At 46.7% G+C, this 13,570-nt stretch overlaps 2 protein-coding genes across 9 annotated transcripts in view; one reads left to right on the forward strand and one right to left on the reverse strand.

Moving 5' to 3' along the window:
- Positions 1 to 13,570, reverse strand: part of LOC144151427 (SEC14-like protein 2) — a 273,494-nt gene that overhangs the window by 189,245 nt on the left and 70,679 nt on the right. The gene's annotated exons all lie outside the window — the stretch shown is intronic.
- The window catches only part of LOC144151430 (SEC14-like protein 2), a 34,250-nt gene that overhangs the window by 5,920 nt on the left and 14,760 nt on the right, over positions 1 to 13,570 (forward strand). Inside the window, exons 3-6 of one of the 2 annotated variants that reach the window (XM_077682479.1) lie at positions 4,176 to 4,219; positions 10,745 to 10,807; positions 11,859 to 11,949; positions 12,319 to 12,413. In XM_077682479.1, coding sequence (XP_077538605.1) covers positions 4,176 to 4,219; positions 10,745 to 10,807; positions 11,859 to 11,949; positions 12,319 to 12,413 — 293 coding nt within the window. The remainder of the gene's footprint in view (positions 1 to 4,175; positions 4,220 to 10,744; positions 10,808 to 11,858; positions 11,950 to 12,318; positions 12,414 to 13,570) is intronic. The other variant, XM_077682480.1, reaches the window with a different exon arrangement.

Consider the following 13,570-nt stretch of genomic DNA (forward strand, 5'->3'; position numbering starts at 1 on the left):
GGGCCCCTGCACCGCAGTGGGGAAGAAAAAACACTGAAAAGAAAGAACCTAAACTACATGGTAGCCACTACTACATGGTGCGTTTTACAGCGACGAGAATATGAGAAGTTTTTTTTTTTTCTTTTTTACGAACGAGTCAAATCCACCTAAACAGAATTTGAAAAGAATCGAAAGTTTGTTACCGTACTTAAATTCAACACTGTCAAAGCTGTGAAGGCTTATTACATGATACGTTTTACGCGTTTAAGGCTGCAAGTAACTAAAAATGTAGCGATGGATTTGACCAATATTAGGATGATAACTCTGTATTTGGCTCGTATTCAATTTAAACATTCGATTTTATGCGGCATTCTTATAAAAACTCTGCTGAAATTGACTTTCAAGAATTGTACGATGGCGTTTTGGAGGAAAAGCCATTATACCTTAAGTAGTAGTAGTAGTAGCACCTTTATTGGTAAGGAGGGCCAGAGTGGGGTTTTGATAGCGCTAAAATTGTACATGAAGAGCACGTGAGTTTCTTGGCCGCATAAGCTGCTCTCTTCGAATTGTTACACCCGATCATTTTCTTGAGCACGCCTGAAGCCACTCACGAAGCAGGCAAGCTATTCATTGTCTTACCATGAACTTCCAAAACGCTTATAAAGAGGGCTGGTCACTTCTTCTTTTTCCCTTACACCTTAATTACGTGCTTCGTACCAGCAGGCGGAAGGGGGGAGGGAGGGGGGTGCGGCTATTTAGTTGAGTAAGGAAACATATATATTAAACAATGAAATTATAATGCGCTTCATAACAGGGCTGGTCTCTTCTTCTTTTTCTTCTCCTTAATTAAGTGCTTCGTACCCACAGCCGGGGGGGGGGGGGGGGGGGAATCAGCCAGGGATTGTAAGCGGCGGGTATTTATAGTTAAGTAAAAAAAATATAGAAATAAAAAAAATAACCAGATTGACTCCGCAAGTGGGGAGTAGAGAGAGAGAGACGGGATGAAGTGGTTGTCTAACATCTCCCAGTTTCATTTCGTTCACTTCTGTTCACTGTGTCGTCGATGCCTGGGGTCAGATCTTTCACAGATCTCTTCATTGCCGTCCGAATACGTGATAATCCAGGTCCGTAAAACACAAAAACTTTCCAAAACCACCACCAAACAGCCCCAACTGCCATGCCAAAAGCACACTCCCACTGGGCGATTGGATTTGGCTCATTTTGATACATGTCACAACAAAATTTTGGTGATCTTTTATACAAAATACAGACTCACGTACACGTTATCAGGACGTTGTCTGACCTATTCCGTCACAACCTCTTCTCTGGGGAAAAGTGGACGAGTTTTCCTTGTCATTACAGTTTTATCTGACTTAGTTTCGGTTTGTGGATCTGACTCATTTCAAAAAAAAAAGAAAACTCCTTACATAGCTGCCCTCCAGTTGTGGTCGACGTCCGCCCGTCTACGCGTCGCATCGACAGGAAAAACATTGTCTCAGCACCTAGAGAACGCTCTGTAGGTTTCAGTCTAATGTAGGTATCTGAGACCATACGCCATGTTCTGTGCGAGTGTCCACGGTTTTCATCGGAAAGAAGGCAACTGTCGTCAAATTTGCGGAATCTTGATTCTCGGCGGACGTTCTTTGAGGAGAAAATCCTGGGCCACTGGCCTTCTCCGGCACGAGGCCATAAAAGCGATCCTGTGCTTGCTAAAAACAACGAACTTGCAGAGAATACTGTAGATGAAGTCAATAAACTCTATCGTCTATAGTGTCGTAACACTGACCACACCTCTTTACGCACTGTCTTTACCTTCCACTCCTGTCACTGTTCTCATCTTTTTTCCCCATTTTCCCCCTTCACCACGTGTAGGATAGCAAACTAGACCACAGCCTGGTTGACATTCCTGCCTTTGCTTTACTTTTCTCTCTTCCTTCCTTCCTTTGGGAAGAAATTATAATGAAACTGGTCCCTCAGACGCCTCTCTCATTATGCCGAGTTTCATTTTTTTTGCCACGATTTGATCGCAATGAAGTTGCAAAAGTTGCAAAATTCCCGGTTTCTGTCAGTACATGGCCGCCTATGAAGGAAGTATGCTCACTGAAAAAGGCTGTCAATCTGGTATTGTCGAAATTATAAGGAGACAAATTACGGGACAATTGTCCGCTAAAACGACTCTATCATGACGACTGCAGGTTTCGCTTACTTGTCGTACATAGGTAGTTCACAGGGAAGTTGCAAACATTGCGGTAGTCTTGTCTACTGCAAATACATGGACTTCTACATGGGAAGAAAACGGGCAGCCCCATGTTCCATGTTTGTCTGCCAAAAAAAAAACTCCATTCTTCCAAGTTTAATTCAGTTAATTAACTAGAAAGTAGACTCAATCGCATATTACAAACAAACGTGTTTTCTTTCGTGATTTCCTTGGACTATATATATAGAATGCGTCCATTGAGGTGAAACATAGCGTCGGTGCTCGTCCGTCTTCCACGAGTGTAAAAGCTGATGATTTTTTTTTTTTTCTCTGCGAATATGGTGGAGTGAATATCCGGACTGGCGAACTTTGCAATCCCTTCATACTTCCCTGCGAAAGTTGCGGGTTTCACATTTAAGAAAACACGTAGTTTGCAGACCTAATTACGCCTGTCGCAGGCAAATATTTTATTGTTACTGAAAAGACACATTTTACTTTTCCGACAAGTTACTTTGAACCTAACCGTAACTGTGAAACCATGACGTTCCCCATGTGTCACTTGCCCACCCATACGGCCGCTAGCACGCCGCAGGAGCGTGTTCTCACGGACACGTACGTTTGCCGTCCAAAACATTTGTAAATTTGCCGCAGCTACGTAAATTGATCGCTTTGACACACTATTGTGGTGTAGCTCGTGCAGCAGAATTCGCACGGAATTCTGTGCGGTGCACGCAATTCACAGGTGAATTCGCGCCATGTAGTGCGGGCTTAAAAACGGTTCCACTACGAGTACTGCACGGGCGATATAACGATGTTATAATTAATTGATTGATTGATAGATTGTAGGGTTTAAGCCAACGCAACGCAGGCGATGAGGCGCGCCGTAGTGGAGGGCTCCGGATTAATTTTGACCACCTGGGGATCTTTAACATTCACCGAAATCTCGTACACACGGGCGTCTTTGCTTTTTCCCTCCATAAGAAAAGCGACCGCCACGGCCGGGAATCAAACCCGCGACCTTGTGCTAAGGAGCGCAACGCCTTAGCCACTGAGCCACCGCGGCGGGTATGCTCTAATTAAAAGCTCCAACCCAATTTTTTTTTTTTCATTTTGAGACTGGATTCGATCACGTGGTATACGTGTAGTACGAGATTACATGGGGTCATGTCGTAATCAAAATATCCTGAGTTAAGCGAGCCTTTTGTCGGCGTAGATGTCAGGGATCGTGCATGCATTGAGAATCAAGCATTAAAATGTCTTAAAACTTGTCAACAACTGGAAGTTAGTGCGTTGCAAACAACCCGCATCAGTAATACGTGCTTTGACACAACGCGAAAATAGAAACCATAAAATAATTAACAGCGGCAGTTTTACAACCGGCGCGGCTACCGAGTCTTGTGGTGCATTAACAAGGAAAGATCAAAGCGCTGGTAAAAATTCATGCGGAAACGAAAACGAATACGGAAAAATCCGTTCACAAACAGCTTCCGCTTGTGCATGACGATTCCTGAAGCCAGTAAGGTAAGGAATTGGGCTAGTTGGTTTTGCATCTTCGTAAACTGCGCTCGAGGTTACTAAGGACACACTTGTTTAAGGAAAGCAAACAAACGACGAACGAAGCGCCCAGGGAGCGTTCCACAAATCTTTAAATCATGTTTATTTTGAACCAGTTTTATCCAACACACACTTTCCTTTTAGTACGCGTTACGTTCTAGCGCGAAGTGTTATAAAACAAGTGTTCCGTTGATTTAGTACTGTGACTACATGATACGATGACGACAGGAGACGCCGACAGCCGGAGCCCCTAAGGGGCTTCACCCCTAAAAACAAAAGCGAATACGACAGGATGACAAGCTGTTCCTTTGCATTTGTTCATTTTAGTTCCCGTTTTTCTTTTTAGCTCTTCATTTTTAGATAATTTCTGAAGTACCGGCTCCGCTGAACGCACCGTACTAAACATATTTCATCTTCTACTACGCATGCGCTACCTGGGACCCAGCCCGGGACTTCGATGTACCGAAGGCCGAGAAAATGTACCGTCACGTGAGTACACCGGTTTCCGAGAAGCTTGCGGACGCTGCTTCAGTTTCTTATGGTGAAAGGGAATTGGATTTATTATGAGGTTTAACGCGCCGGCGCAACGCAGGAGATGAGCCGTGCCGTAGTGGACGGCTCCGGATTAATTTTGACAACCTGGGGATCGTTAACGTACGCCTAAATCTCGAACACGGGCGTTTTTGCTTTTCGCCTCCATCAGAAAAGCGGCTGCCGCGGCCGGGAATCGAGCCCGTGACCTCGTGCTCAGCAGCACAACGCCTTAGCCACTAAGTCACCGCGGCGGGTCGGTGGGAGGGAATATAATGATATTCTAACCTAACTACTTAGACATTCAGCGAGATCGACGCAAGACCAGTTAATCCCAGCCTCCTGTCCAATATTTGATAGCGGAATCTGTGGACTTCCTCCACTGAGCAGTTTGGTATGTCAGTTTGGGTGATATCGGTCATGCTCTCCCAAACTCTGGCGTCCTTTGTTGTGTTTGGGGGCTCGGTACAAGATTCTTGACAGGGATGGTCATACCGCTATAGGTGAGCGAAGAAGTCCAAGGATGCTAGCAGCATTATTACACTCTACGGCGATCCCGTGGTACAGTTTTATTACAGTGCACTCGAGGGGCCAATTCATGCTGGCAGCAAAGCAAATTCAGCCAGTGACAGCAACGTGCATACCACTTGATTCGAAAATGTTATCTGGGTTGTGACATTAGGCAACGAAGAACACGTCATGCTTGCGTTGCATGACGCCACGGCGCTGATTGAACATTTTAGCCAAACCGTTTGCTCGACGCCGTCATTTTCCGAAACTTCATGGTTGCACTGATTGGTCAGTTGAGTGCGTTGCGGTAAATCTCGGCCACGGGGTAGTTTAAAGTGTACCTTCCCAGCTGACGCTCAGATTGGCAGCACCGTTTTCACCGCTCAAACGTTTTTTTTTCTTTTTGTTGTTGTTTTTTCTGTTCCCGCCATCAGGTTAGCAGGAAGCCGCTGTTGATACGCGCTGCTGTGCTCATCCTTTAGTGGAAGTTCCTAAGAAACTTTGAGATTCCGTTCAGTTTGGCCACCGCCTTTCTACTTGTGCACAGAAAATGCAGTGCATTGAGAGGGAGAGGGAGGTTTCCATAGTTTACCGTGCTGGCCAAAACCTCACTGGTTACGATGCACCAACAGCTAGGCCGGTAGTGGCTATTTCGCAAATGTGGATAATTTCTAAACCGTTTTTATGCCAATGATAGCAACCCTGGGGCCAGTTGTCCCACCAGTAAAAAAATACTAAATTTCTAAAAAAAGTTCAAACTGCACTCTTAACTCGCCCGAGCTACAGAACAGCGATAAGACAACCGCAGTAAAAACCTAGGGGCAAGCTAGATGACCTGGGCATCTACACCATGCAACGGCGGAGACAACTCAACTGCAAAGTTGTAAGGGAATGTTAGCGATATCAACGTTTCATCTCCACCTAGCATCATTTGGTTTGGATCACTTCCATTTTATTCACTTTTTCAGTGACACTTGAATTAACTTATTTCCGTACGCAATTCCACATACCAACTGTGGCAACGCTCGAGAGTCAAATTCCCAAAGCTATGTTTGTAGCGGAAAACGACGCAAGGCAGACCTGGGCCATGGCTGCCCTTAGCGGGAACGATAACTTTACTGACACGGGAAATCTACATGATTATGATGATGATGATGATGACTGGCGCGTAGCCAGCGGGAGATTTAACAATGTTTTAAGGGCAGGGCGCGTTGGGAGCCCGGCTTGCCGGCGTAGCTTTTCCGCGGTCACGCTATCTAGCCGCCGCAGTAACGCGGCGTCACGGACCCGAAAAGAGCCGCGCGGCGTTACGCACCCCTTCGAAAAGATACCCGATTAAAAAGAGGTCTATTTGTCCATCGAAGCAGTTACATAACATGCCTCTCAAGCGGTGTATCGTACGTACATGGCGGGAAGAATGTCCACAAAGCAATGCAGGTTCTAACCCAGAATCCGCCCGCGAAAAACCTATAATTTGGACGCCTGCCCATTCATTACTTCAGGGGCAATCATGCTGCCCATGCGTTAGCCCGAGGTCTTGCAAACCGGGCACCGTTGAAGGATAACGACCGGGCATATTACCCTCTTACTACTTTCAGCGACATAACGGAACACTACAGGGTATTCCGACATACTTATCCGCCAGGAGATGACTCTCCGTCAAAGAACAAGAAGTGATCCTCCATCGACTACAAGCGAACACGTTCCCACACCCCACGAGAGTACACGCCATGCACCCACCCGACACTCTATATCCCCCTGTGTAAACACTGCGACCAACGCGCTACTTCTCTATCACATTGTATGGGAGTGCCAGAATAAGCCAGACTTGAATCCAATCCCCAGTCTTACGTACGACCTGTTGGAGAGTGAATTTGCCCGCTCTGACCGGAATAGGCAGCTATGGCTGACCGAAAGCGCCAAGACGGCGGGTAGAACCAACGGAGTCGTGGCCCCACCCACCTACTAGCTCTTAGTCGGATGAAATGAATGAATGAAACTTTATTAACGATACGGGGGGCTCGGTAGCCTATTTGGGAAAGAGAGAAGAAGGTAAAGGGAGTGGGGTGGCCGTCAGAGTCGTTATGCCGCTCGCACGAACTCCCACAAGGAAAGGATCGTGCTCGCGGCGTCCAAGTGAGGTGGTGGGGTTTTCCATTCCTCCAATGAGGTAACGCCGGCGCCCTTGTGACTGTTCCTCAGTGGTGAAAGGCCGGGGAAGCCCCACAGTAGGTGCCTTAACGTTGGTGGAGAGGCACCGGTATTGCACGTGCAGCACGTCGCAGTGGCTGCCTGGTCGCCCTCCACGTTATGTCCGCCTGTGGGTCACCGCCACGAGTTCTTTTGATTGCAGCGTGTGCTCGCCACTTTGCCAGAAAAATAAAAGTCTTCCTCCTCCGCCTCCTCGATTAAACTAGGCACCCGCTTGTCCCTCCATTCAGCCTCTCGGCCAAAAGTTGAGGGGATACTTGAACAAGAGGTTCATACGCCTCGAGCGCTGCCTGTAGGGGCGCTACTGAAATCCGGCCCGTTTCAAAAGTAGCCGCGGGAGGCTCCAGCCGCTCCCCAATGTTGCCGTTGCCTTTGCTGCATGTTCACGACTGAGGTTTACCGTTTGTATGCGTTGGAAATACATATTTGTGTGGAGCAGTCACTCTGTTCGCAAATGTGATGTGTTTACGAGAGCGTAAATGCTTCTGACGCGATCCAAGTACGGTACATTCGGTCTGTATAAGCACCAGCAGTGTGTCACAGGCCGGCGTCGCAAAACCGGCATATGCGTATAGCTGATTGTAATTTCACTGCCCTGAAATCTACTAACGGTATCTTCGTAAGCAGTGTTTCTTCAGATGGTCATGGTACGGCTGTACACTACGATGTAAATCGGTTTTGTGTGCTTACATAATCTAGCGGCGCACTTATACCTGACCATGCTAGTTACGCTACATACCTCATATATTACGCTAGTTACGCTACATACCTCAGTGCCCTTATGCGACATCGGACAAGCCAATGTTGCATAAATTTCACGAACATTATACGAAATAAGTACGATGAATAATGTGAAATTATACGCGGGAATCAGCACTCGACCAAAATTTTAATGCTGGGTCGTCTTGTCGCGTGGTCAGCGCTCGCAGTTGATCATATGCTAGATATATCTTCCGCGAGCAGCGCGGAGGCGGAGTAATCCACGTCCGCTATTAAACTCTTCTTCGAAACATCGTCATATGACACCAGGAGCCCGCAGAATCTAGCACAAACTGAAATCAGAGCGCTTTACCAGGTACCACACTCTTACAACGGCACCGTTTATCGTTTGTGAACTTAGTGTATACTTACTTGCTTACTGTATACTTCAAAAAATGCGTCCGCCAAGTGAACAGGTGTTCGTTGAAGTCGACAAAGAGAATGGAAGTCAACGCGCAGCTTATGTGTGGGATATGTAAAACGTTCATTACCTGATTTCGCTCAGCATTTTTACACAACGATAGTAAAGCGCACCCCCCCCCCCTCCATCTTGCGAAATGTGCATTTCGCATCTAGTTTGACTGGTGAGTACTACCTTGCTTAAGTTTCGGCAAACGTCGTTAGCATTTCCGAAGCTGCACTGGGTCTTTTTCATCCCCGTACGAACTGTTCTGCCTCTCCCGGACTTTTTTTTTTTTTTTTGCCAGACCATTTATTCTACCGTGGTTTCATTACCTTTTCTTGGTCCTTGCTGTAAGGCGTGAGTGGACACATATTTAACGAGCTACACCCATGGAATATACCTAACATTTTCGCGTGGCTCATATTCCCATTCAAGGCACAAGTTATTGTCAGGTATTAGGTAGTCACATCCCCTAAACATATTCGTCTACGGCGCTTATATTCGAAACGAAGTCGCATTCTTTGTCCGCGCTGAAAAACGAAAACAACCTCTCTCTGGGCCACTATAAGGCCTAAACGAGGCGACAATCGAATTCAATTGTGCCTGACGTATTCGGAGGTTACACAGGTGATATGCTGTTGGCGTCGCTGACACCCGTAAGAGCGGTCTAGAAGCGTGCAGAACCGTGTCCCCGGATAGTTCTTGGCGTTCGAGCACTCTACCAAGGCGCAGCGGTTTTTTCAAGTGCCCTAAACGTACTATTTGCTTACAGAAATCCCCATAACAAGTTGCTTATGGCGCGGAAAGGCCATGCGAAGCGAAAGAGAACCAAAACACGGCATGAGCCCCTGTCAACCACGCTGCGCTCCTCCCGTAAGTGCCGCGGAGAAGTGGCGGCAGGCGGCGCAGCGATTGCGAAGTTCGAGGCGTATATACGCAGAACCGTTCGAAGGTCCTCGAACCACTGGTACTGGTCCTACATTCCCCCATAATTTCGCGCAAAGAAAACTGCACGTACATTTGAGGCATATGCACTTATACGGCAGCACCAGCGTTCATTTAGTTAGGAATTCTCGTTGGGCTGTTTTTTTTTTTTCGAAACAAAGTGGAGTGCAAGAAAAAAAAATTGGGATATTCAAAATGGGGAAGAAAGGCTCCAGCACGTGCGAGATGACAGCAATCCCAAAAAGAACAGAACTCTGGCTTGTGCCGTTGCGGGTAGAACGAGAAACAAACGATAGAGGAAAGGTTGCCAGCTGTGCCAGGAGAAGGTGCGTGAGCACTGCGAAGGCGTGAAAATTTCATTGAATTGAACAAACCTCTGTCCAATTCATCAAGAGAGAAGTAAGACAGATAAAGGAAGGGTGGTAGGGGTGCTAGCAGAGAGCGGAGAACGGCTCCATAGACACAATGGCGAATCACTGCTCTGCAGTTTCGACAGCTTTCATGTTGAGTGGAACTGCTTTAATTTTAAGTGCAGAGCACTTTAGGGTCCCGCCTTGTCGTCGTAGCTCGTTCGCTGTCACGCTCTCTAGCCATCGCAGCAATAAGGCGACGCGGTGATGTAACGGACCCAAACAGAGCCCCACGGCGTAGCGGCGTAGCGGATCCAAACAGAGGCTTCAAAAAACAAGCGGCTTATATCATCATAACCATTCGAAACTCCAGAACCACTGGCACTTTTCATGCATCTCCCGTCGTTTAGCGCTAAAGAAACTCGAGGTACATTTGAGGCAAAGTCTGTGTTCAAAACCTCCATGCAAATTTCAATTTATCAAGAGAAGAGTGAGACAGGGAGGCGAAGAGCGTGATGGGTGGTAGCAGTGAGCGGATAGCTTCGCCACAGCCCCTTATGGCGAATCACTGCTCTGCACTTCCGACAGTTTGCACGTTGAGTGGAACACCTGCAATTTTTTTATGAAGGGGAGCAGTGCCAACGTTAGCGTAAACTATAAAGAGCAGACTGTTCACGGTACGTTTATAAGAAGGGTACACGCATATTCGAGTAACAACTGCTACAGGAAAAGATTATCTCACAATGACGATATAGTATTTCCTCAATAAGTTCATTCTTCAGCGTAAGATGTTCGTAGGCTACTTGACATCCGCGTGTCGCGTGCCTCGGTGCACACGTCCCGTCTACCAAAGACCTTGAAACCCTCAACATTAGTTGACCGAGAGCCTCAATGCTGATTGGTCCGCGATCCCGAAGCCAAGCACGCCCAAACGCTAAAATACGGAGAAATAGACGCGCTGCACTAATGGCAGTTGAAACCGAAACTCGTGAAGGCATGGGAACTCGTGTGCTTGTGTTCATTTAAACACAAGAAATGAGAAGAAAACATGCGAATATGGTGTTGCGAACTGCGAACGTTACACTCCTGCAACACAGTTGCTTAGCAAATAATATAAATTCTATATGCGTTGCTGTTATCCCTTGGCTTTTACAGGCTGCGACAGCAGAATACCTATAATGTTCGAGTAGCCTTCGTCTAGATATACACTCAAAATTGTTTTTCCACACAAGTATTTGCATACGCCGCAAAATGCGTGTGCGGCGAGCCATATAGGGTCATGTGGGCTTTTTCCTTTAATTGCAGGACATTGACTGGAGGAAAGCGAACGGCGTCGACGAGATTGCGGAAAACTACAAATTCCCAGAGGTAATTTTTTTATCATTACGGGAAACCATGTCACTACTTACAGAAATTTAATAAACGAAATACTTTATTGAGACATGAGACCAGTGGCTATGGCTGTGAAGGGAATAAATGTACCAGGTAAAATAACACAAGTAAATAGTTTTAGAAACACTGCTAGAGTCCATAGAGATACTTGAACGTCTTCACAAAGTCGCCAGAATGTCTGTAGAGTAGAGACGCTTAAATGTATTCACAAAGTCACTAAAATGCCCCTAACACAACACAGCGGTTAATTGATAGTCTATAAAGTTGGTCACGCTTCATACAACTCCGTAATGGTCGCATGTGAGAGCCGCAGGAGACAAAAATTACTTGAGGTTTCTGGCGTCTATCTTGAAACAACGGCCAACCGTTGCTGCCTTTCGGGACATGCCAATCTTCGTAATCGTAGCTAAAAATGCGCCTTTGTAGAGCATTTTACTTGATGGTCATAGTGTAAATGAGAATAATTCGCCTATACCTTTCTCAATACCACCACAAACACACGAGAAAATGTTGCGTGCTACGCACCAAGCCTTAGCCTGCCCTGTAATTCTTGGTGGTACTAGCTGAAGTTGTCGCGGAAATTGTATCTGTATAGCATATTTGTCGTGTTTGCTGTTTTACAAATGAAAATTATTCTTTTGACGGTAGGTGGATCGTGCTCCTCAATAAGCAGAGAATGATCGCAGATGCTGCACCACGGAATCACATCGCCAGTTTCTCTCGTTAGCCACGTGCTACCTAGAGCGTGTGTCTCAGTTATGGATCATTTTCGGCAATAGATATTATAGATGAAAACTCCGAAGCTGCAACAAACTGTAACAAGTACTCCCCGTCTGCACGCAATACAACATACGCACTTGCTGGGCCACAGCAAGAGAGATAGTGCGGGTAAGGCCACGAAAGGAATAATTTGCCGGCTATGAAAGTGGACGCCTTATGTAAGAGGTGCGCAGACATGAGCAGTGGCGCATCGTTTCACGTTGATATGTGGGTCTGAAGGCATTAGCCCCCGCATTCCCGTTTGCAGGTAGTGAAGGAGAACTTTCCCGGCATAATTTTACACCCTTGCAAGGATGGCCGGCCCATGTGGCTCATACCAGCCGGATTCGACATGACAGGTGAGCAGACCAGGCGCATTTCCTCCGGTGGGGCATTTTTTCTAACCCCTTACTTCTGCGCGCTCTGTTACCGGCGCTGGAGCTGAGATATCCCCAATATCCTGATGCCATCATAGATCCCTCCCCCTCTCCCCCTCTCCCCCTCTCCCTACCTCCCTCCCTCTCTCTCTCTCCCTACCCCTCTCTCTCTCTCTCTCTCTCTCTCTCTCTCTCTCTCTCTCTCCTACCTCCCTCCCTCCCTCTCTCTCTCTCTCTCTCTCTCTCTCTCTCTCTCTCTCTCTCTCTCTCTCTCTCTCTCTCTCTCTCCTCACGCAGCCATTATCCAAATTGCTTTCTCTTAGCTTTGTGAACGTGCTTGTGTGTTCGCAGCTTTCGTCGCAGCGTTGACTCCGCCCGTGATGACTCGTCACTGCATCTATATGCTGGAGTATGCGGAGCATCTAAAGCGCTCCTCCTCTAAACAGGTCAGTAAAGCGATTCATAAAATACGGAGCGAGAAGGAAACTACACAACTGTCGCCTTTTTCCGTAAACGCATATATCATGTTTACTTCCCATAAAAAAAAAAAAAAAAAAGCGCGGCCACAGCGCAGTGCTAGCGCATTGGGCTCCTATTGGCGGTGAGATCTTTGAGTGGCGCCCCCTGGCTCTGACGTCGGCTTAGGGATTCGCGCCGCTGTCGTCTGCTACACTCCGCTTGTGAGGGGCAACAGTGCCTGGGCTAGAAATCGCCCGCTTCGTTGCTGTAGTGCGTTAAAAAGCGTATTTCTAGCAACTCAGTTATTTTGCCAGCTTCTGACGCATCTGAATAATTTGAAGCTGTATCCCCCACAAGTATGTAACACACGAAGAGATAGAGAGAAACTTTCTTCAGAGTATCGGTCAGAAGATCGTGTGTAACTCGTCCTTTCTTGCTTATTCGCGAGGATCAGTGATCAGAGCTTCTCAATAAGTATTCAAAATGCGTAGGCTTCCCTGCAGTATTTGAGATGCTCCTATGAAGACTCAACAGTCTAATACTACGTACCAAGTAGCGGCCTCTACACGCTCATCGCACAGCACGAAATAAAGCGGCTTTCTTCTGTTTCTTTCGTTGTTGTCTTGTATCGAATTAATGTTTCTTGCTTTTTTTTCTGCCCAACGCATTAATTTTTCTGCGCCGTCACCAACTTCTTATTAGGAGATTTCGGGATGTTTGGGAGCCTCACAAAGGTCTTGTGGATATTTCCTTCATTTTGTATGGCATACATTCCCTTCTTCACAAATTGGCTTTCATTACGGCTGCGTGCAAGAAGGTGCATATCCGCAGCGTGCTTTGTTTATTCACATGCAAATACAATGAGAAGGTTTGTGCTACGCCACCGCGATCGCGCCCTAAACAACGTGGTCCACAGTATTCGAAGGCGGCTTTTGTGCTCCGGATTTCTATCGTAATTATATCGTTATCATAACGAACTGACTCTCAACTCGAACAATGATGACATGATTACGGTGTTGAAGGCATGATATACTCGCTAACTAACGTAATAAATAGTATACCTGCATATATTACAAGACTCGAAACCGAAAAAGAATTCCAAGTAGCTCTTTATTGCTTTTCAACCCTTCCAGGCGCGAAGAAC

The sequence above is a fragment of the Haemaphysalis longicornis genome, unplaced genomic scaffold (genome assembly GCF_048455015.1).
Source record: "Haemaphysalis longicornis isolate Haplotype H1 unplaced genomic scaffold, Haemaphysalis longicornis Haplotype H1 scaffold_9, whole genome shotgun sequence".
In the NCBI taxonomy this organism is placed as follows: Eukaryota; Metazoa; Arthropoda; class Arachnida; order Ixodida; family Ixodidae; genus Haemaphysalis; species Haemaphysalis longicornis.